Source organism: Lathyrus oleraceus, chromosome 5 (assembly GCF_024323335.1).
Source record: "Lathyrus oleraceus cultivar Zhongwan6 chromosome 5, CAAS_Psat_ZW6_1.0, whole genome shotgun sequence".
Taxonomy (NCBI): domain Eukaryota; kingdom Viridiplantae; phylum Streptophyta; class Magnoliopsida; order Fabales; family Fabaceae; genus Lathyrus; species Lathyrus oleraceus.
The window spans coordinates 522,636,066-522,660,690 of NC_066583.1; the positions used below are offsets into that span (position 1 = coordinate 522,636,066).

Here is a 24,625-nt window from a genome sequence, read left to right on the forward strand (position 1 = left end):
AGGTCCATGACATGAATGCATAAAGAAGGGGAATGGGATGAAGATGGAGGGGGAATGGATCAAACACAAATTGGACAAAGGAGAACTTTTACCAAGTTAAGATCATTCATTCATTTTGGGGGAAGGAATGTACATTCCATCAATCCCCTAAGTCCAATGATCTTAACCTAACAAAGTCAAATCAATATTGACCAAGGCCCAACAACACAAGTCAAACTTACAAAGTCAATCGAAATGGCTCTACATAATTATTTGGCATTTATTCAATTAAAAATACTAAAAATAAAACATTAAATTAAATATGGCTGGTCAATTTCCTAAAACCTCATCAAAACACCAAAGAAATGACCATGAGATTCATCATAGGTCAAACAAGGTCAAAGGACCTTGGAGAAAATTTTTGAGAAGTTTTGGAAACTTAAAAGTATTTTTAAATAATTAAAAATAATCACAAAATCAATTAAATCATGAAAAATATTAATAATGATACAAAAAATAATTTTAATTCAAAATATGAAAGAGGAATTTATTTAAATTTTTTTGGTGAAATTCTCATATTTTTTGGATCAATATTAAAATTTATATGAATTAATGAAAATCAAAGGAATAAAATGAAAATCAGGAATTAAAAAAAAATGTGGACCACTTGATCTCCCTCATTAATTGAGGTGGCAGATCAAGTTTCCACAAACGCGCGTTCCATGATGGAGTTGAGTCAGCGTGCCACACAAGTGGTAATCAAAACCAACGCTTGTGATTAAAATAATTTGAATAGATCATGTGGCTCTAGACCATGCCAACTCACCACCGGAGCAAATCTCCGGTCATCTTCTCAGGCGAGCCTCGCCGGACTGGTCCAATCATAACCATCACTAAAATGAAAAAGGAGGCCATGATCTTGAAGAAAAAATGGCGTAGATCACGAACCTGACCTCAATTTTAACTAACTCCAAATATATAGAAAGATATTGGAGTTGAATTTTGAGGTGTGTCAACTGATTTGCTTCGATTTGACCTCAAAGCAACTCAATCTTCTTGCCTACATTGGTAGGACTTCAGACAACCAAAGATCCAAGAGAATTAATGAGAATTGAGTGAGAATCGAAGAGAAGAAAAAATATGGAAAATACCTTCAATGTTGTGCAGAACTTGATCTCTCTTCCTTCAATTCGTGTTTGATCTTGCTCAAGTAGCTTGCAGCAGTGGCTTAAGATTGATACAAAGCTTTGGATCCTGGAGTTTTTGAATCTCCAAACAGTGAGATTCAAACTCAATTTTCAAATGAAAATTATCAGGTTTTCCTTTCAAATGTGAGGGTTTCAAGAGTGAAGGCAAAGATGGTGCGCAAGGGTCCTTTGAAATGAGCACAAAGGATCTCTATTTATAGCAAATTGGAATGTTATTTGCACACTTGAAATTTTATCCAATTTTAGCAATGCCATGTTCATGCTTACAGGGCGTGTATAGGCCCATGAAGCAATGTAATTAGGTCCAAAATCAAATGTGCTGAGGTTTGAATCAAACTTGAATGGCAAGGCAAGGTTATGTGATCATTTGAAGATTTGATTTTGCCAACTGATGCAGGCCTGTTAAGACCATGCGCAGCCCTATCAAGCCTTGTCCAAAATGAAAGAATTAGGACTCTTTGGAAAGTTTAGATCAAGAGGAACAAATCTTATGTTGAACACTTTTCCATTTGGAACTTTTATCATGGTGTATTTTGAGGTGGAAGTTTGGAAATTTCAACATGTTAAAAAAGTTTCTAAGTGTCAAGTCACATACTTCATTATTCCACCTTGCTTAACTTTTTTATGTGAGCTCCAAATAATGAAAGTGTCTTCATCAAAGTTGTATCTCTTTCAAATACCTTAAAAATGGTCACCAATTTGACATCATTTGGATTTATAATGAGTGAGTTATGCATTTTTGAATTTGAGGAAAATTACTTGTTCAATGGTATTGGTCCAAAATGACCTATAATGTATCCTCATATCACATGCTCATAAAAGTTGATTTAGCTTTCACTCCAAACATCAAAGTTTAAGTATAAATCTTGAATTTGATTATGCAACTTGGAAATCTTTAATTTCATAAAAATTGAGCAAGTTATGGTCTTGGGAATTTGACTTTCAAATTAGGGTTTAGACAAAATGACCTATAATCTTTCAACATATAAAATGACTTTCCAAGAAAAATTAGCTCTAGACCTCAACATGAAAGTTGTTTGGAATGTCATTTAGAGTAACGTTTCTCTTGTAGGAGATAGGGTCTAGGGGGACCCAGTTTTGATCAGATGAATTCATCTGGCCAACCACCATCAACCAATTTGCTAACTTGCAATTCTCTTGACTTTTTAGGCTCATGGTAGATCATGTATGCATAAGATGATGAAATTTTAAGCGTCCCTTGAAAAATTTGATCAATTGGTGAAGAAGCTTGTTGAAGGAGTTACTTAAGATACCTAGACAAACTAGGGTTTCTAATGCAAACCAATTCCAAACTCTTGAAGAATACTTGATCAAAATAACATATAAAGATCATTGAGACTCATATATGATGCTTAGAGCCATTATGTATCATTCCCTGATTGTGCTCTTAGCCATGAGGGTCTTAAACCCTAGAAGTGAACTTGATAGATCAATGAGGATCATGCCCTACCTACAAAAGAGTTAGGCAAATGCAAATACATTTTTTTGGTATTTTGGTTAGTAAAATGATAATATAGAAGTATGATACAATCACATGGTGCTTGATGATCTCTTCCAAAACAAACCCAATAAAAGAGAGGTAAAGGGGATGCTAAGGTATGATCCCAATGCTAATGCATATGATGAAATTACGTTAGGTATCTTATGGTCAAAATTGGGGTCTTACACTAATAAAGTTCATTTTTTTAACATTACGATCATAATTTTTATAATTAAAAGCTTTGTTAAAAATTTTACAATAAATTTCGATATGTATTATGCCGGTCTAGATATTTAGATCTGTTAAGGAGATTAAGTATTTAAGTGCATTGTGTTATTTTTTAATATGAATATTCACATTTTATCATTTATTTTTTCGGGTAAAGATATAAACTCTATCACATCTAAAACCAAATATTTATTATTAGTTGAAAAAATATTTAAATAAAAATAAGAATAATGAAAATATATTAATTTGTTCCAAAATATAGTCCTTCTATTAACGGTATAAAATTAAAGTTAATAAAATCTTACTTAAAATTAATAATGTTTAAGGTTTCATTAAGGATTACATATACTTGATTGAAAATAAATATCAAACAATATTTCCTATGATTTTTTTGGATCAAGTAATTTATTTGTTGAAATTTCCCGAGATAAAAAAGTGAGATGTCGTGGGTCGAATTTGTGCCCATGCAATCGGATGTCCCATCTTGCACAAATACAAACTGAACTGATTTATGATAATTCAATCAATAATTTTATATTTTAAAAAAACTAATTATTTATTGTAGATATTTTTATTATAATAATAAACTATTATAATAATTTTATAAATAGTTTTACATTTTAAAAAGCTCAACTTTTTATTTTAAATATTACACTCATAATTTTTATTATTAAAATCTTTGTTAAAAATTTGGCAAAGGCTTTGATATCTCTTGAACCGATACTTATATCCATTAATTATATCAAAATTAAAATTAATAAAGTCATATTTAATATCAATAATGTTTCAACAATAATGTTGTAATAAAGATTAAATATATCTACTTTATTATCTATTAAAAAATAATTATCAAATGAAATTTATTATGAATAATTTTGATTAAATAGTCTAATGACTATAAAATATGGTAATGGATAGAATATTAGCGTGAAAGTTGATATATGTAGTCGATTTCATCTAGTGAAATAAGATTTTGTTATTGTTTTCTTTAATCTAATGACTAGAATTTCATCCTTTAAAAGAAAATAAGTGAGATATCCCAGGTTTGGATCAGCATTTGTTGCGGTACATATTCCTTCTTGAACAACTATCAACTAAACTGATTTATAATGATTTAATAAATACTTATACATCTTAAAAAGCTCAATTTCTTCTTATTTTAAATATTATTTATCATAATATTAAATTTATTAAGAGAGTTTATTAAATAATTTTGCATCTTATAAAGCTCAATTTTTTTTAATTTCAAATATTACACTCATAATTTTTAGTGCATTTATATTCCTACACCAAATTTTACACCAACAACTTAGTAATTTTGTTTGATTCGAATATTTATTGTTCCCTAATTTTGTTAATTCGCTTTAATCTTAACTGATGGTTTAATTCAGCAAATAGGAAACATAATTCTTACACTTTTATTCGCGCTATAATAATCAATGATAGATATTCAAAAGTCTTAAACTCGTTTTTGATTTATTTTTATAATTATTTTTATAATATAAATATAAAGTTTGTTATTAACCAATTTTATTATTGTATTAATCAAAAAATATAGGTGATTAATCATATATTTTACTTATTATTGTATTCTATTAATAAAATAAATAATATCAACAAATTCTGACATTAAAATATAAAATATAATAATTAATAATTAAGCAAATTATGTATTTCATATTTTAATATCATAATTTGATTAATATTACGTATTTTACTGGTTAATGAATTATAAATGAAATATGTGATTTATAACCTATATTTTCATAGTTAATACAATAATAAAATTGTTTTGTGACAAGTTTTATATTTCTATTATAAAAATAATTTTAAAAATATAAATATTTTTATATAAATATTTTTTTTTTAAAAATAAAAATATTATTTATCGTTTAAATACGGTAAACAATATTTAATGTAAGTATTTGATGTAAGATTCAACGTAGGAATACAATTATTCTAATTTTTATTATTAAAAACTTTGTTACAAAATTTACAATAAATATGAGGCTGGCCTACATATTTAGATAAATATTTAATTTTAGATATGAATATTCAAATTTTATCATTTATTTTCTTAGATAAAGATATAAACAATCATCATATTTAAAATCAATTATTTATCATTAATATTTTTTAAATAAAAATAAATATAATGAAAATATATTCCTTATAATTTATTGTGTTTTAGATAATATTTGATTATAATAACAAATGCAGTAACTTATCTATCTTCTCTTTAGACTGGTCAATATAATAATTTATTACTTTTTAGATAACTACAATTTTTTAACTTACTATTAGATAAGCATAACTACATAACCACGCAAACTCTAGCTACATGTGAACATCTTAAACATGCAAAGGTCAACACAGTCTTACTATTAGGTAAGCATAACTACATAACCACCCAAACCCTAGCTACATGTGAACATCTTAAACATGCAAGGGTGAACACAGTATTTTGGATTCATTGTTGGCTAGGTAGTGAGTCCCTAGGAGTTGGTGGCAGAAGACTCATGATTCACAATGTAAATTCCAATTCAATTAATTGGATCCCTATATTTAGATTTCATGTTTGGTAATTTTGATGTCGTGTATATTTGATGATAATAAAATTAAAATATTATACTCATTATAATTAATTTTATAAAATAATAATTATTAAAAAATATAAAATATTAAAATAATAATTTTTTCCAAAAATTAAAATTTGTAATATATAATTACCATTAAATAAATTAATAAATATTTATATTAAAATATAAAAAAAAAATATAAGACTAACATCAATATTTTAGTCTATATATTAATCTTTAAATTTGAATGTCTCGGAATACCTACACCCACCCCGAATTAAAGGGGATGTTGTTAAATTAATTCATTGCATTTATTACATTTAATAAAATTAACTATTAAATTAGTTTAATTAATTGTAAAATTGAAACTATCGTTAATGCAAATTTTAATTCAACTAAAAAATATTTATACTATTAGCTCAAATATTAGAACTCAAGAGACGAGATTATGATAATTACCACTTCAATTATAAATTAAAATAAATTTATGAAATTTAAAATTATTTGAAATAACTTATCAAAATAAATGTTTGTTTAATATTTAAAAAATCACCTTTGTCATTTTAATAGGTTTTTATTAAAGTTTTTTAGAAAATCATTTTTAATTTTAAAATAAAAAACTAATTGCGGTAGCTTTTCTAAATTTTATTTATTTTAAACTAGGAGAATTTAGTTAGGAGCTTCTAATTAAAAAAATATACCAAACAAACAATTTTTTAAATTTTTTATTTATAACTCAAAACAACACACCTAATAGATCTTGGAAAAAATAAATCTTAGTAAATTGATCTTTCATAGACATATAAACTTATAAATTAAACTAAACATTTAAAAATTAAATTAAATTAAATATTTAAAAAATAATCTTGCCAACCAAAGTCGCAATGTCCTTAATGTCCTTAATGTAGTTTTTCTTTTCATTCACTTATAAATAGCCCAATTCACTTCCATTTCAATACATCTTTTCACATTAAAACAATTTTCCCACAAAATCATAACATTAAAGAAATGACACACAAAGATGTTTTGTCTCTCCTCCCTTTTATCATGCTCTTGTTGATTGTAAGTTACTAACTTTCCATCCATTCTTGTATCTTTTACACTTATATTTTTCATCATTTATGTATCACAATCTATCATTTCTCATCTTTATTTGATTTGATTTCATCATTCACTTACAATCAAGTTGTTCTATTTGATTTGATAAAATAATATATTCTATGCCGCAATGAAATTTTAAAAATTGTGTTTCTTTCATTTTTATTTCACATTTTGTATCCATCTCAAATATATAATGAATGTGTCTCACCTGGGCAACATAATGTGTCTTATAAAACACATTATTTTGCTTTTGTAATCATATATACCATCCAAAAATAACTCACTAATATCCATTTATTCAATTGTATTGTAGAATGGACAAGGAAGCTTTGCCCGATATATCAAACTTCAGCAAGAGAATGTACAAGAAATACAAGCTGATCAACCTTACCTTGATGGTTGGCTCAAAAATCCATTGAAGAGTCAAAAACACATTGCTAACTCTAACCAAGTTTATCTTGATGGATGGTTGAAAGATACACGAGTAGAGAAAATCAAATCCTCTCAGAACTCCGATCAAGTTTATCTTGATGGATGGTTGAAAGATTCCAGAGCAAAGAAAGCAAAAGACACCTCTGAATCCAACCAAGTTTACCTTGATGGATGGTTGAAAGATAATCGAGCTGAGAAAGCAAAATCTACCGGTGACACCAACCAAGTTTATCTTGATGGATGGTTGAAAGATATCAGAGCTGAGAAAGAAAAGTCAACACCTAACTCCAACCAAGTTTACCTTGATGGATGGTTGAAAGATACCAGAGCAGAGAAAGCAAAATCCACCTCTGAATCCAACCAAGTTTATCTTGATGGATGGTTGAAAAATATCAGAGTCGAGAAAGAAAAGCCCATGCCTAACTCCAATCAAGTTTACCTTGATGGATGGTTGAAAGATACCCGAGCAGAGAAAACAAAATCTACCTCTGACTCCAAACAAGTTTACCTTGATGGATGGCTAAAAGATACCCGAGATGAGAAAGAAAAATCTACCTCTGACTCCAACCAAGTTTACCTTGATGGATGGTTAAAAAATACCCGACCAAAGCAAACAGAAACCATGTCTGACTCCAACCAAGTTTACCTTGATGGATGGTTGAAAGATATTCGAAACGAGAGAACAAAATCTACCCCTGACTCCAACCAAGTATACCTTGATGGGTGGTTGAAAGATACCCGAGCAGAGAAAACAAAATCCACCTCTGATCCCAAACAAGTTTATCTTGATGGTTGGTTGAAAGACACTCGAGCTGAAAAAGAAAAATCCTCCTCTGATTCCAACCAAGTTTACCTTGATGGATGGTTGAAAGATATTAGAGCCGATACAAAAAAATCTACCTCTGACAACAACCAGGTTTACCTTGATGGATGGTTGAAAGATATCCGAGTCGAGAAAGCAAAATCCACCCCTGACTCCAAACAAGTTTACCTTGATGGATGGTTAAAAAATACCCGAAACTAGTTCATATCTTTGTTAATCAATGTCTATGTCATTTAAAAAACTTGTCATGTTGTTCCTATGTTTTTAATCTCTATATTCTGTAAGATCTTATTTCTATGTATTAAGTAAGATATTGTTTGTGTACTAAACAAGTTATCATTTTAATGAACTAGTCGTTTGTGTTTTAAAATAAACTTTAATTTAATTTGATAAAGATTGAGTTGACCTCTCTTTATTTTTTCCAACTTTAGTAGATATTTGTATAACCTCTAAGAAAGGTGCAATTATGTTTTATTAATTCAATATGTTTATTCTTAAAATAAATAGGGGAATGGAGATTAGTGAGAGATATCCAACTTTCAAATATTTAAGAAGAGGAGATATCACGACTCAGAAAATATTAGAGTATAATTATTCTAAAATTATCATGTGTGATTTGTGTGTTATTGTCTTTATATTAATTGTGTTTGTATAAATAAATATCAAATTTTGTTATTGTAAAGAAGTAATTAATTATCATACGTGATGATTCCAGGGGATGAAACTTTCCTCTATCTTTTCTTGTTCTATTTTCTTCCCTTTTGCTTTTTCTTTCTTTTCTTCTTTCACCTATGGTCTCTTCCAACAACATAGCACAAAAATTAACAAGGTTAGAAAAATAAAAATTCACTATGACGGAAAAATAAATTCTTATTGATGGGTTGCCTCTCATCAAACGCTTTATTAACATCACTAGCTTGATAATCCATGTCTAAGGTACGTCAGGCGCAAAGGATACCCTCACACCTGTCACTTCCTTTCTCATTGTTCCTTTGTATACTTTCCTACCTTTTTCCTCCAGATAGTAGAAAGTATCCAAATTATCCACATAAGATGTCCAGTCATATACCTTGAAAACCACATTCCTTTTATTTGACTTCAAGATAAGTTGACCAGTTTCCACATCAATCTTTGCTTTCCCGGTTGCCAAGAATGGATGTCCAAGAATAATAAATCCTCCAGAATCTCCTTTTGTATCATGCACTACAAAATCTATAGGAAACAATAAGTCGTCGACAGGTACTAATATGTCGCGTAAGCTACCAATTGAATGAGTAATAGATAATTCAACTAGACTAAGAGTCATGTTACTCGGTGTGATCTCACCCACTTTTAATTCTTTCACAGTTTTCAGTGGCATGACATTTATGCTAGATCCTAGATCACATAAAGCATGCAGAATATTGAACCCACTGATATTATAGGAAATAGTAAACCTACCTAATTCTTTTAGTTTAGGTTGTAAGGATTGAGGTTTTACTATATCATCATTTTTTGTCATGTTTACATGTTCCTTGATCCTTTTCTCTTTCGTCCAATTTAGTAACTCCTTCATAAATTTACCTGAGTCTTTTAGTTTAGGTTGTAAGGATTGAGGTTTTACCATATCATTCTTTTCGGTCATGTTTACATGTTCCTTGATCCTTTTCTCTTCCGTCCTATTTAGTAACGCCTTCATAAATTTAGCAAACTTAGGCATTAGTTCTAAAATTTCATGAAACGAAATACTTTCCCAGAGAGTAGCTAGAATTTCCTTGAACTTTGCAAACATTCTTGCTTCATCATCTTAAACCACTTTCTTTTTAATTATCGGGTACGGTGGTTTTACGTAATCTGGTAAAGGAGGATTTGGGTAAGTCATGATCTGCTTCTTTGTTCTCCCCCGAGGAGAATTTTTGTCTATAAGTTGATCAATGGTGTCTCCTTTTTCCTCTTGGTCACCTTGATTTGTACCCTCATCTATCTTAACCACACGTTCTTTAACTATCTCCTCCTTATCCTTTTTAGTAATTGCCCATAAACTTATATTTAGGGTTATCATTCTTAGGGTTATCAACAACGTTACTGGTGAATCCTCCACCTGAGCTTGGAAAAATAGCTACTTGTCTGGATAATTGACCAATCTTCATCTCTAAAATTTTGATAGAGGTATCCTACTTTCTACTCATTTCTTCAAGGGTCTTATTTACCCTATCAAAGCTACTTTGAGTGACCTTAATGAAATTTAGCAAGGTCTCTACCATTTGTGATGGATTTCTTTGAAACAGAGCTTGTTGGTTTTGTTGCATCCCTTAGTTAGCATTTGAATTTTGATTATTATTCTAAAGGAATTTTGGGTGGTCTTTTCAACCCGGATTGTATGTGTTTGAATACAGGTTTTTTTTTAAAATGAGCAAATTATACCTCCTCACTTGTCCCTTCCAATGAACACCTTTCATTCGCATGTTATCCTCCATATAAATCGCTTTTAAGTGCTTGTACCTGACTTACGTTAGCTTTAACTAAGCTGCTTCCAACTAGCTCTTTATTTAATAATTCAATATGAGCTAAAAGAGAAGTGTGGGTATCAATAGGTAACATACCTTTAGGCGTGCCGACAGTTCCCATCTTGACCGACCTATCATTCTTGGATCGGTACTCATTTATACACATTTTCTCAATGATATCTTTTACCTATGGTTCATTCATTTATCAGATAGTATCTCTCGTAGAAGCATCCAAAAATACGTGAGTTTGACTTTGAGACGTTTAATGAAGTTTTGCATCTGCTCCATATTATTCATGTTGTGATTCGAGCATCTGCGTAACAAAAGTTTGAATCTTTCCCAAGAGTCATAAAGTGACTCAGTTTCCTACTGCTCAAACCTCACAATTTCTACTTAGCGCTCGGTAAACTGAGTAGTAGTGAAAAATCTTTCCATGGATTTATCCTCTAATTCCTTCCATGTCCGTATCTGTAGCGGTAAATTCATGATCATCAAGCTATGGATAAGCTAGAGATCAGTAAAACCAGAGTCGCCACCACGCTTTTATTGTTTCCAAGGGAAAAGGGAAAAAGTACGAACAAAATCCAAAAGTAAGAAGTTTTCAAATCAAAACTAATAAAATGTCAGAGATTACAGGTAAGGGGGTTAGTTACACATAGGGAAGGTGTTAGCACCCAAAGTGTCATAGGTACTCCTAGGGAGCCCTTTTTGTGTGCATATGTATTTGGTACAAAATGATGTTTACAAATAAATAGAGTGGGGGGACAAGAAAATAATTCATTAATTATATTTTTGTGTTTGACAAGACCTTCGGACTTGTGCCTACGTACCAACATAAAAATGAGGGATCAAAACCTCGTAATTTGTGATACAAATTTCAAAGTGGATGCATCGTTTTTAGCAAAAATTAAGTTTGAAGGGCACATAAGCCTAAAAATGGTTTGAATGAGTTAGTTATTTTTGGCTTTTTGAAAGTTTAAGTCAAGTATAATTAAGTCTCTTTACAAGTTTGATTTAAGAAAAGAAGTTTAAAAGTGCAATGGCATAAGGCCAAAGTTTCTATCTTTTTGCAAAGTGGTCAAACTTTTAGAACAAAACTAGTTCAAACAAAGAAGATTTTTTAAAATGAGGGAGAGATTTTGAAATTAAAGAGACGGGGAGGAGATGAAGAGACTAATCCAATGCACAAAATTAAAAGTTATGAGTTTGAAAGATCTGACCAATGGGTATCAATCCAATAGACAAGAATGTCAATAGAAACCCAAATTCCCTTGGACATTTTGAATCAAGCAACACACAAATGAACAATTATATTATCTTGAAGAGCAAGACATCAAATAAAGATAGCCACATCCAAGCTTTAGCCACTCCATGATCTTCTTTAAATTATCCCATGTAACAGATGAATTCCACAAGTCACAGGCTCAAAATAACAGCTTCACAATGATCATGTTGTAGATGAACTCAAAAGGATCTTGAATGATGTATTAGATGAAGTTTCAAATTGCAAGCACTTGATTTCAGAAAAGTTGGCATTGGCCAAGTCCTTTAGCATAGGAATGTTGCCTAAATTCTAAGTCCATTTGTCCAAGATCAAGCCAACAGTCCACACAAAACTTTTTTAGGGCTTTTGTTGATATTATGTGCATTAATGGTCAAAGACCACACAAACAAGCAAAGTATACACAAACAAGATATATCACACAATATGGTCCAAGTGGACAAAGTGAAAATTGCATTAACATAAAAAAGTTAGAATGGTATGAATAATGGCAAATGAATAAAGACTAAAATTAAATGATATTAAAATAAATTGCTTGAAATTAAAAGTTAGTAGTTAATGAGTTAGAAGTTAGTATTATTTTGCTTTTGCTTTTCATTTTTTAGTCATTCTTTGGAGAACACTCAACCCACTTATCACAACATGGATCCTTGAGCCAAGATATCTTCCAAAGGAAGGGAAAAAGACCAAGTTTCCACACAATACGATGAAAGAGGGGAGACTTACAATCTCACTAACTAGAATGCTATGCCTTTTGTGTCACAAATTTAGCGCTATGTTAAACAATCATAATTGGACTTATGTAGAAGTCACAACTATTTGAGGTCGGGCAATAGAATTTTGGTGTTAATGCATGTTAGAGACATAATATAATAGACTATGCTCATGAAACATACCACACACAAAAAGAATATGCAAAAGAGGTGGCCTAATCTCATTTATACTTATGTTTATTTTTCAATCAACTAGCCTTAGGACTTTGAGATATCATAGGCCAAATGAGATGAATGCATAAAGAGTGGGAATGAGATGAAGAGGGAGGGGAATGGATCAAAACTCAAATTGGTCAAAGGAGGACTTTTACCAAATAAATATCATCCATTCATTTTGGAAAATGGAATGTACATTCCATCAGTCCCCTAATCCAATGATATTAATTTGAATAAGTCAAATCAACATTGACCAAGGCCCAATAACAAGAGTCAAACTCAAACAAGTCATCACAATTGGTCAACACAATTAATTGGCATTTATTCAAATTAAAAAGACTAAAATAATACACTTAAATTAAATATGGTTTGTCAAATTCCTAAAACCTCATCAAAACACCAAAGAAATGGCCATGAGATTTATCATATGTCAAACAAGGTCAAAGGACCTTGGAGAAAAATTTTCAAAATTTTTAAAGACTTAAAAGTATTTTTAAACAATTAAAAACAAACAGAAAATAAATTAAATCATGAAAAATATTAATAATGATCCAAAAATTAATTTTAATTTAAAATATAAAAGAGGAAATTATTTGAATTGTTTTGGTGAAACTCTCATATTTTTTGGATCAATATTAAAATTAATATGAATTAATGAAAATAAAAGGAATAAAAGAATATCAGAAAATAACAAAAAAAAACGTGGACCACTTGATCTGCCTCATTAATTGAGGTGGCAGATCAAGTGGCCATCATCGCACTTTCCACCATAGTCACAAGTCAATGCGTAACACAAATGCTAATTACAAGCAACACGTGAGATTAAAACATTTCAAGTGAGATCAACGGCTCAGAACCTGTCCAGCACACCACCGGTGCTGGACCTCCGGTCACCTTCTCAGGCGAGGTCCACCAGATTGGTTCACTCATCACCATCAAGAAAATGAAAAAGAAGGACATGATCTGAAAGAAAAAATGGAGTAGAGCACAAATCTGACCTCAATTTTAACTAACTCCACATATATAGGAAGACATGAGGAGTTGAATTTTGAGGTGTATCAACTGAGTTGCTTCGATTTGACCTCTAAGCAACTTAATCTTCTTGCCTATATTGGTAGGACTTCAGACAACCAAAGATCCAAGAGAATTGAGTAGAACTCAGTGAGAATCGAAGAGATGAAGTTTTCTGAAATTTACCTTCAATGCTATGCAGTTCTTGATGTTTCTTGCTCCAAACACGATCTAATCACACTTGAGAAGCTAGCAGGAAGTGATTGGAGAGGTTGCAAGGCTTTGGATCCTGGAGTTCTTGAATCTCCAATAGTTGAGATTCAAACTCAAATTTCAAATTGAAATTTCTCAGGTTTTCCTTTAGAATGAGAGGGTTTTTAATGGGGGGCAAAGCTGGCGCGCAAAAAGTTGTTCAAATGAGCTCAGAGGCCTTATATTTATAGCCAAAGGGAATGATATTTTCACACTTCAAAATCTATCTAAAATTGGCAATGTGGATGGCACGAGTGCATGGGCATGTACATGCCCATGATGCAATGCATTAAGGTCCAAAATGATTCCAATTGAAGTCTGAATGAATCTTGAATGGCAAGGCAATGTGAACTGAAGTTTGTGCAATTGATTTTTTCTAATGATGCAACCCTGTTAAAACCATGCGCATACCTAGCAATCTTTGTCCAAAATGCATGAACTTGGGTTCTTTGGAAAGCTTGGATCAAGGGGAACAAGTTTAATATTCAACACTTTTTCATTTGGAGCTTGGAACATGAAGAATTTTGAGGTTGAAGTTTGGAAATTTCAACATGTTGAAAAATTTACTAAGTGTCAAGCTATATACCTCAATATTCCTCCTTCATTAACTTTTTATGTGAGCTTCAAATGAGAAAAGTGTCTTCACCAAAGTTGTAGCTCTTTCAAAGACCTTTAAAATAGTCACCAATTTAATGTCATTTGGATTTAGAATGATAGAGTTATGCATTTTTGAAGTTTGGAAAAATCACTTGCTCAATGGTATAGGTTAAAAATGACCTATAATGTAACCTCATATCACATGCTCATAAAAGTTGACTTAGCTCTCACTAAAAACATAAAAGTTGGAGTAGACATCTTGAATTTTATTGTGCAACTTGGAAATCTTTCATCTCATAAAAATTGAGCAAGTTATGGCCTAGGGAAGTTGACTTTCAAATTAGGGTTTAGACAAAATGACCTATAATGGTTTAACATAGAAAATGACTTTCCAAGCAAAAGTAGCTCTATACCTCAACATTAAAGTTGTTTATAATGTCATTTAGAGTAACTTTGCTCTTGTAGTCATTTTCATATGGTGAAAAGTGTAGGAGATAGGGTCTAGGGAGACCCAGTTTTGATCAGATGAATTCATCTGGCCAACCACCATCAACCAGCTTGCTAACCTTCAATTCTTTTGACTTTCTTGGCTCATGATAGATCATATATGCATAATATGATGAATTTTGAAGTTTCCCTTGAGAAATTTGATCAATTGGTGAGATAGCTTGTTGGAGAAGTCACTTAAGATACCACTACGCCAAATAAGGGAAAAGAGGGCGCTTTTTTTGGCCTATAACAGCGCTTTAAAGCGCCCTCTAATCTGGCGCTGGCATAGGTAAAGACAGTGTTTTTTTTCCTGGTGAAAGCGCTCTCTAAAGTGGCTCTTTAAGCCCTTTAAGGGCCAATTTAGAGGGCGCTTTTTAAAGAAAGCGCCCTCTAAAGTGGAAACTTTTAAGGGTTTAGAGGGCGCTTTTACTGGAAAGCGCCCTCTAAAGTGGAAACTTTTAAGGGTTTAGAGGACGCTTTTACTGGAAAGCGCCCTCTAAAGTGGAAATTTAAAGGGTTTAGAGGGCGCTTATTTTGGAAAGCGCCCTCTAAAGTGGGTGGTTATTTAATTTTTTTTTTTAAAAGCGCTATATTTTTTTATTTATTTAATTTAGACAACCTGTATATTGAAGCAGTACACCCAAAACTGTATAATTTGAAGCCCTTTTTCTCACATTGCATTCAACAAGCCTTATCTACAACAATCCATACATATACAACAATCCACTGATATATAATCGTTTAACCTCTAAAGATTCTAAATATACAACCAATTCATAACTTAAAAAGAAATAAAACTTAGTAGCAAAAGCATCTCTGAGATGTATGTTTTTTTTGCTAGCCGCAGTCTTCTTAGCAACAACCTCTTTTTGTTCAATATCAATAGCATGGACCTAAAATATCATAAAATTAGTTAGGTGAAGTATAAGATCAAGAATTAACATTTTCTATGCATAAATATCATATAATTGTGTTTATACCTTTTTTTTTTATGCAACTGACTCGATTTGCTGCGTAATCCCCTTATATTTTTGGTCCCTTATCTTTTGAAGATAGAATTGATATTTGTTTAGATGGACATGTTCCATTGTCGTAGAGGGATACTTTCAAATATCCAGCATCATCATCTACGCGAATGAGGCTTGACGACAATGGAACATCTCCATCTAAACAAATATCAATTGATACTTTCAAGTATCCCTTGCCCCTTGCACGAATGATTGACTTCATAATAGCCATTTTACCTGTCATAAAGAAAACAATTAAAATCAGATGACAAATATGAAAACAATTAAAATCACAAAAGCCATTTTACCTGTAATAAAGAAAACAATTAAAATCATTTGACCTGTACCTTTTTCACTAAGTTCTCTTTCTTTTCTTGGTTGGAATATGTTCTACATGTCTCTTAACAACACGGACGGTTGGATTGATCCAAATACCCTCATTATGATCATTTCTAATATATGAATCATTTGATATAATATTCTCATCTTGATCATTTCTGGTAAACGATTCAATCTCAACATCAATATCACCTTGATCTCCAGTGTTTTCATCAATTACTTTGTTGGAAAAAAGAACTATAGACCATTTTGTACTTTTCGGATCATTGACATAGAACACTTGTCTAGCTTGAGAGGCTAGAATAAAAGACTCATCTTTGTATCCCACCCTATTAAGATCCACTTGCAAAAATCCTGACTTATCCATTCGAATGTCGTTATTATTTTCAACCCACTTGCAACCAAATATAGGAATCTGAAACTTCTCATAATCAAACACCCAAATGCGCTCGATAACACCAAAATACGACAGATTTGCAAATTTGGGGTTTAAGTCCTTCACACTTGATATGTGCATTGCTTCAGCTACCACGGTGACACCACTTTTCTGCATAGTACTTTTATCATCTTGTTCTTTGGTATAAAATGTGTATCCATTAATCGCGTATGCGCTATAAGAAAAAACATGGAAACTTGGACCATATGCTAAGCATCTCAACCTTTCTGTTATTGAAGCGGGATCTGAATAATACTTTGAATAAATATGATCCTTAAACCAAGGTATAAAACATCGATTGTGCTCTCGTACTATCCAATTTTCATTTCTATTGGGATTTAAACCTCGGAGAACATCCTTGTGAATTTCAACATACGGCTCAACCTCATTCTCATTGTGCAGAACATACAAATGCACTTGATCCCGTTCGACCCTTGATACTGCCACGATTTTATTTCCAATTAGATTTTTTCCTTCTTTCTTTTCGACAAGTTGAGACTTGGGGAGTCCGATTGACTGAACATTAGACAAATATTCAGTACAAAACTCAATCGCTTCTTCAACAATGTATCTTTCAACCATACAACCTTCTGGTCGACTTCGGTTCTTCACGTACCCTTTTAATATTTTCATATAACGTTCAACAGGGTACATCCATCTCATATAAGCTGGTCCACACAATTGTGTCTCTTTCACAAGATGAACAACTAGATGTACCATTATGTCAAAAAATGATGGAGGAAAAAACATTTCAAGCTCACACAAAGTAATAACGATTTCTTTTTGCAACATTGGTAAGATCGCAGGATCGATCACCTTACTGCAAATTGACTTGAAGAAAGAACACAACTTAGTTATAGAGCTTCTTACTTTTTCTGGAAGAATAGAACGTATACCTATTGGGAGAAAATGTTCCATTATAACATGGCAATCATGGGTCTTTAAACTCTTTAACTTGAGGTCTTTCATAGACACAAGTCTTCTAATATCTGAAGAGTACCCTTCTGGAACTTTAACTTCACTTAGAAACTTACATAATGTTTTTTCTCCTTTCTAGATAGAGTATAAGCAGCAGGCGGTAGATATGTTCGTTTTCCTTTCTTCAAGGGTCCTAATTCAGTTCTTATTCCCATCGCTATCAAGTCCTTTCTTGCCTTAAGGCCATCCTTATACTTTCCTTGTATATTGAGTAACGTGCCAATAACACTTTCAAATACATTTTTTTCAATATGCATAACATCAAGAAAATGTCTCACATACAAGGACTTCCAATACGGCAATTCAAAAAAAACTGACCTCTTCTTCCACCCACTTTTGACAAGTGTGTGGACAAAAGGCTTGCCAAACTGAGTATCCAAATCTTTCACCTTTTCAAAAATTTGATCACCCGTTAATATAGGTGGAGCTCTGCCTTGTTCTGTCTCTCCATTGAACGCCTTTCTCCATCCACGGTAGTGATGATTTGAATTTAAGAATCTCCGATGACCGAGAAAGACATTCTTCTGACCAAACTCCAAGCGCTTCCAATATGTTTTATCTTCACAAATAGGACACGCACATTGACCTTTTATGCTATACCCTGATAGATTTCCGTATGTTGGAAAATCATTAATTGTGCCAAACAACATCGCCCTCAAGTTGAAACTTTCTTTCCTATATCCATCATAAACCTCCACACCGGTCTCCCACAAAATCTTTAAATCTTCGATTAAGGGCTTCAAGTACACGTCTATGTCATTCCCTGGTTGTTTAGGTCCAGAAATCAACATAGACAACATCATGTACTTACGCTTCATACATAGCCATGGAGGTAGGTTATAAATCATAATAATCACAGGCCATGTACTGTGTGAGATACTCTGGATACCGTGTGGGTTCATTCCATCAGTAGATAATGCCAAGCGAAGGTTTCTTGATTCTTCTCCAAATTCAGGATAATCATTATCAATTTTCAACCACTGTGGTGAATCTGCCGGATGTCGATACTTTCCATCTATAATTCTTTCATCTGCATGCCAGGTCAAGTGTCTTGAATCGGTTTCACTACGAAACATGCGTCTAAATCTCGGAATAACAGGAAAATACCACAAGACTTTTGCTGGAGACAACTTGTTCTTATATCGCGAGACACCGCATTTAGGACACTCATTTAACGATGCATACTCATTTCGAAACAAAACGCAATCGTTTGGACATGCATGTATCTTATCATAGCTCATGCCAATAGAGCACAACATCTTTTTGGTCTCATATGTTTGATTGGGAAGAACATTATCCTCAGGAAGCATATCTTTCAAAAGGGCTAATAACTCTGTGAAACTTTTATCCGACCATCCATTGCCCGCCTTTAAGTTGTACAACTTTAATACCGCAGACAATCTTGTGAATTTAGTGCAACTATCATACAAAGGTTTCTCTGCATCACTTACCAACCTCTCAAACATTTCGGGACAATCCTTAAGATCTCCTTCAAGTGCTTCTGCAATCTCTTCAACTCGATCACAATGGTATGTATCTGCGCCACTATAGTTTGAGGCATAGGTCGTACTATCCCCCGGTTCAATATTCTCGTTACTTTTCTCACCATGCAAATTTCAACATGTATAACTTCAATCAATTCCATGCCTCATTAGATGCGATGTCAATTGAACTGCGTCAACCCGTTTCCCATAACAACAACCCAAGCAAGGACATATCATTCTACTGGGGTCTTCGGCGTGCGCAACAGCAAACTTAACGAATTCTGATACCCCACTCTCGTACTCTCTCGACAATCGATTGGAAGACATCCATGTATTATCCATTACTAATTAGAATAAACAAAAAACAATTTCAGAAGAGAAACCAAAAATGGGATGAGACAAAACAATTTCGCTTTATTGAGTTAGTCTCTGTGCAGGGCATTCATGTCTCCATTTACTCTATCAAATAACATCCATACCTAAACTTCTTAAGTTACTAGCTACGCTATGTATGCTAGAATAAATACACTCATAAGCTGCATAGTGTACCTTTGATTGGTAGAAGGTGTTTTAGATATTGCTGCCTGAATAGTCAAAAATTTGAAACTATTTTAGGGTTTTACAAAATGTTGTTAAACTACAATCTAAGCCGCGAAATCAAAGGTTTCTAATGTCTCTATAATGCAACCATAACCGAACCCTAACAACAGTCTTTGAATGTGATTCATAGCGATATCAAATTCAGCAATTTAAAAACCAACCGTCAATTGCCTAAAAAACCCAAACTATTTAAATGACTATGAATATTGAAACTTTACAGGTTGAAACAAACGTAGCATAGACAATAATAACGTAAAACTGAAATGGGGCAAAGCTAAAACAAAGCAATAGTGCAAGTAATAATGTCTGCTAGAATAAATACACTCATAAGCTGCATCGTGTACCTTTGATTGGTAGAAGGAGGAAACGTCGTAGATCTAACAGAGGTGGAAGGAGAACGCCTTAGAAGTAGCGAAAATCGTAGCAGTGAGAACCCTAACGTGAAAAAGAACGAAAATAACAGAGAGTGAAATAACAAAACGCGCAGTATGTTATAATTTTAATGTTTACTAAAGGGGACCTTAGAGGGCGCTTGTGGAAAAAAAGCGCCCTCTAAAGGGGGCCTAAGAGGGCGCTTATGAAAGCGCTCTCTAAGGCTTTCCAGAAGCGCTTTATAAATTGGAAATGCACATGGACTTATAACAGCGCTTTTCTAAAAGCGCCATCTAAGGGTAACCTTAGAGGGCGCTTTCTAAAAAGCGCCATGTATTGTTGTCCCTCTATCTCCTCCTTATTTTTTCGCTTCACCTTAGAGGGTGCTTTATGACAAAAGCGCCCTCTAAAATGCGCTGTCTATTGCTCCTTATTTTTTCGCTTCACTTTAGAGAGCGCTTTTGTAATAAAGCGCCCTCTAAGCTGCGCTGTCTATTCCAGTTTTTGGCGTAGTGTACCCAATCAAACTAGGGTTTCCAAGGCAAATCACCTCCAAACTCTTGAAGGAAACTTGATCAATATAACATGTAGAGATCATTGGGATTCATATATGATGCTCATAACCATTCTTGGATCAATTCATGGTTGTTCTCTGTGTCATGAGGGTCTCAAACCCTAGATATGAACTTGATAGATCAGTGAAGATCATGCGCTACCTACAAAAGAGTTAGGCAAATGCAAAAACATATTTTTGTATTTTGGTTAATAAAATGATGATATAAAAGTATGATACAATCACATGGTGCTTGGTGATCTCTCCCAAAACAAACCCAATGGAAGAGGGGTAAGGAGGATGCCAAGGTATGATCCCAATGCTAATGCATATGATTAAATTCCATTAGGGATCTTAGGGTCAAAATTGGGGTCTTACAACTGCCCCTATTTAAGGACATTCTAACTGAGGAGGTGAAGGTTAAAACCTCCGACTCGGCTTAGTAGAATGGGCTTAAATAACAACCTAGAAACAAATTTTGGTCCCTAAGAGACCTCATGATGCATATGATAGAATGCAAAATTAAATTCTTTGTGGGGAAATATAGCCACAAAGGAAAAGAAATCAGAGAGACCAAAAGTCCATAGGAGTATAATGCATTCCGTAAGGAAAACTCACCGGGGAGACAAAGACTCTAGGGGGATAAAAGAGTTATGCGTAGGCCAGGCTACGACTTGAAAACTGGTAGGGGACTCGAGGAATTCGATACAAAAAATGGAAAAGACTCAGTCGGGGAACAATAACATCTCCAGGGGATACGAGTAAGTCATGATAAAACCGAAGTACTTGAATCATGCAGGAAAAGTGATTTCACTAAGGAAACACACACTCAACTCGACTGGGGAAGAAATAAACTTCAACACAGGAGGGGCAAAAATCTATTATCTACTACCTGTTAGTGGGTGAGGAGATAATAAAGATCTGACAGAGAGGATATCCGTCATCGATTAGGATGAACATATCAAGGATGACTTGCTGAGAATTTCCAGGAGAGAGTATTCATTACCGGTTACTAGGTAAGAATAGCCTTGCTGGGGAAAATTGCAGAAAATAAGATTTATAACTACCGGCTATTGGGCAGAAGACGAAAGGTGAGTGTAACACCTCAAAATTTGCCCTCCTCTCTTGGGACTAGCATATCATGTTGCATATCATTTTTAGGTCATTAGGCATTGCATATTGCATATCATGTGGTTACATTGTGCAAAGTCATCCTCCCAAGTCTTGATCAGAAGATAAGAGGTCATGTGCAAGCCAGGGTTTTAGTGGATTGGGTCATTAATCATCTGAGGATGTGGAGGTCCAAATTAGGGTTTTATGATTCTCAAAGGATATTGGTCTTCATCTTGTTTACAATGATTCATCATCATCATCATGGTTTGATTTCATCAAATGTTGAAGCTGATTCCTTGAGATTAGGGTTTTGACCGCTGGTCAACCCTAATCAGTTGCATTGGGCCAATCAGGGCATAATCAGGAGATGGGGTCTATGATGTATGTGGAGATCATTCTATGGTTTTATTAAGTTAATTGAGGCTAGGGTTTCACCCTTGGGCCATTTCATCAGAGAGTTGGGGCTCAGATTGATCAATGCATTGCCAAATTCATCTATCAGTTGAAAAAGTCAACTGTGGTCAACTGTGCTTGATTTTATGGATTTGGAGGTGGGAGAGAGTTGGATACACTTCATTCATGTTGGAACAAGTGTTACTTGACATTTCAAAGCTTAAGAATGGAGAAAATCAAGTCAGACAAGAAATTGCCAAAAATAGAAAGTGACTTGTAATGGAAGTTTCCAAAAATGGAAAGTTTTTGACCACAAAATTACATGTCCAAGGAAGTTTCAAATGAAACTTTGTTCAACATGAAAGTTGTAGATCTTGTTCTCACCTTTCCAAAAAGTCCAAGAACTTTAAATTCCCATGCATGGTTGGCAAGTTATGGTCCATTCAATTTCAAAAATGACCCATAATCAGAGGGGCATAACTTTCACATGGAGTGTCCAAATTGAGTGATCTTTTTATGAGCAAACTCCATTTGACATGTACTTTCATGGTGCATAATTGGAATTCATCAAAAATGGTCAATGCAAAAAGTCAAATTTCAAGTGTACAGTTAAAGATCCACGGGCAAAATGGTCCAACTTGTGAAATAATGGGAATTTTGGAATGGGGATTTTTGCAACACCTCACAAATGTAATTTGAAAATTGTTGGAATCATCATAACATGTCAAGGTGCAATGGTTGGACAATTCATTTTGAACTTGCACTTGAAAAATACATTTCATGCCATGACATAGTGAAAATAAAAAATATACATCCAATGGCCATGGGACAAGTTGCAACAGCTCACACATGTCATTTTTAGAGTGTGTGAGCTATCAATGAGCTGTCACAAAGCCCATATGAAAAGACCATTTTGCCCTTGCCTTTGAAAATGACACTTTGCTAATTACATTTCATTTTGTTAATTAGTGATTAAAAAGCTTGATTAGTGGGAAGTATAAACAGTTAATCATAACAAACTTCTAACAGAAATCAAAAATCACAAGATCTCAACCTCTTTTCCCTCCAAATTCTCTAAATTCTCTCAAGAACACATCAAGCAAATTGAAGCATAACTCTTCCAATTCTCCATCAAATCGTGTGGTTTTTCTTGCTGCTTCTTCCAATCATCATCTTCTTCAACTGTTTTGGAAGATCAACATCAAAGGCTTCACCAATTTCCACTGTCCAAGTGAGGTTCAATCATGGCTTTTGGAGATTCCTTCCATTAGAAGCAAATTCGAGCTAGGCTAACACTTCCATTCATCTTCCCTAACATCTTGTTGCATCTGTTTTTGGAAATTGGAGCGCAAGGACACGAGATCCATCACTGCCATTGATTCAAGGTGATTTTTCGAATCTCATGAATTGATGAATGTTTATAGGCGTTTTGAAGAGTGTTCAATGTAGTTTATCATGCTAGGCTTGGTTTGTGAAATGATGAATCATAGAGAGAGATATTTCGATTAGAAGCTTTGATGTCAAACCCTAATTCGTTCGATCTAGAAAATTTAGGAACAATTAGGATGATTCATATACACATTTGGACTCTACGTGATGAGACCTTTCCAATGACTATTCGCATGATGATTTTGGTGAAACTTTGATGTTCTTCATGTTCATGGCCAATTCTGGAAACACGATGAAGCTGATGATGAAAATCTGGAAATTTCACTCGTTTGATCCACTGAACCTCCTTGCCAATTTTGAAACATGTTTCCCGCGGAATCCTAGCCACTCACGTTGCGCCACTGCATTAATGCTACACTGCGTTTTGAGCCTTGGCCAGCGTATTTACAATTGTGCCATTAATCTAATTTATTTAATTAAAACACTTAAATAATTATTACATAATTCATTTAAATATTAGAAAATTCATAAAAAAATATTTTACAAGTCCAAAAAATATGAGAGTTTTTTTGTTGGATCCTATTTTTCCTCTAGTTTTTTATGAGCATGATTTCCAAAGTTGTGCATGGTGAATTGTTGACCTGGCCTATTGAACTTTGACTTGTGTGTATTTTTTACATGTTTTTCCATTTTCATTGTGAAATGCTCATACATTAAAAGAAATTCCTGAAATGTTTTGAGCTCATTCTAGACATATTGATGGTGATTTACATATAAAGTTTGTGATTTTTGGATACCTGTGGAGTGAGATATGATTTTTTGAACTTAGGTGTGACAATTTGTGTCACACCTAGCTAGGTTAACTTCATGAATATTTTTGCCTGGCCTATGATTGTTGAAATGGATTGAAATTTTGCATGAATGATCATTGGTATGTTGGAATGTTATGTGAATTTTTCTGGATTTTTCTATGGCATTTTCAATTTGATTGATATTTTTCTTCTCTGTTGGTTCATTGTGCAAGCTTATAGGATACATGTTTGTATATCTGGTGTGAAATTCTC

The 24,625-nt window shown here is 33.2% G+C and overlaps 2 protein-coding genes across 2 annotated transcripts; one reads left to right on the top strand and one right to left on the bottom strand.

The window, feature by feature from the left end:
- Positions 1-6,389: 6,389 nt before the first annotated feature.
- On the top strand, positions 6,390-8,245 carry LOC127086008 (uncharacterized). The gene is made up of 2 exons (XM_051026649.1): positions 6,390-6,557; positions 6,910-8,245. The coding sequence occupies exons 1-2, from the start codon at positions 6,504-6,506 to the stop codon at positions 8,050-8,052; spliced, it is 1,197 nt and encodes a 398-aa protein (XP_050882606.1). The 5' UTR covers positions 6,390-6,503; the 3' UTR covers positions 8,053-8,245.
- Positions 8,246-8,782: 537 nt separating this feature from the next.
- Positions 8,783-10,458, bottom strand: LOC127081780 (uncharacterized). Its single transcript, XM_051021996.1, has 3 exons — positions 10,342-10,458; positions 9,680-9,850; positions 8,783-9,523 (listed from the first exon to the last, which is right to left on the bottom strand). The coding sequence occupies exons 1-3, from the start codon at positions 10,456-10,458 to the stop codon at positions 8,783-8,785; spliced, it is 1,029 nt and encodes a 342-aa protein (XP_050877953.1).
- Positions 10,459-24,625: the final 14,167 nt, after the last annotated feature.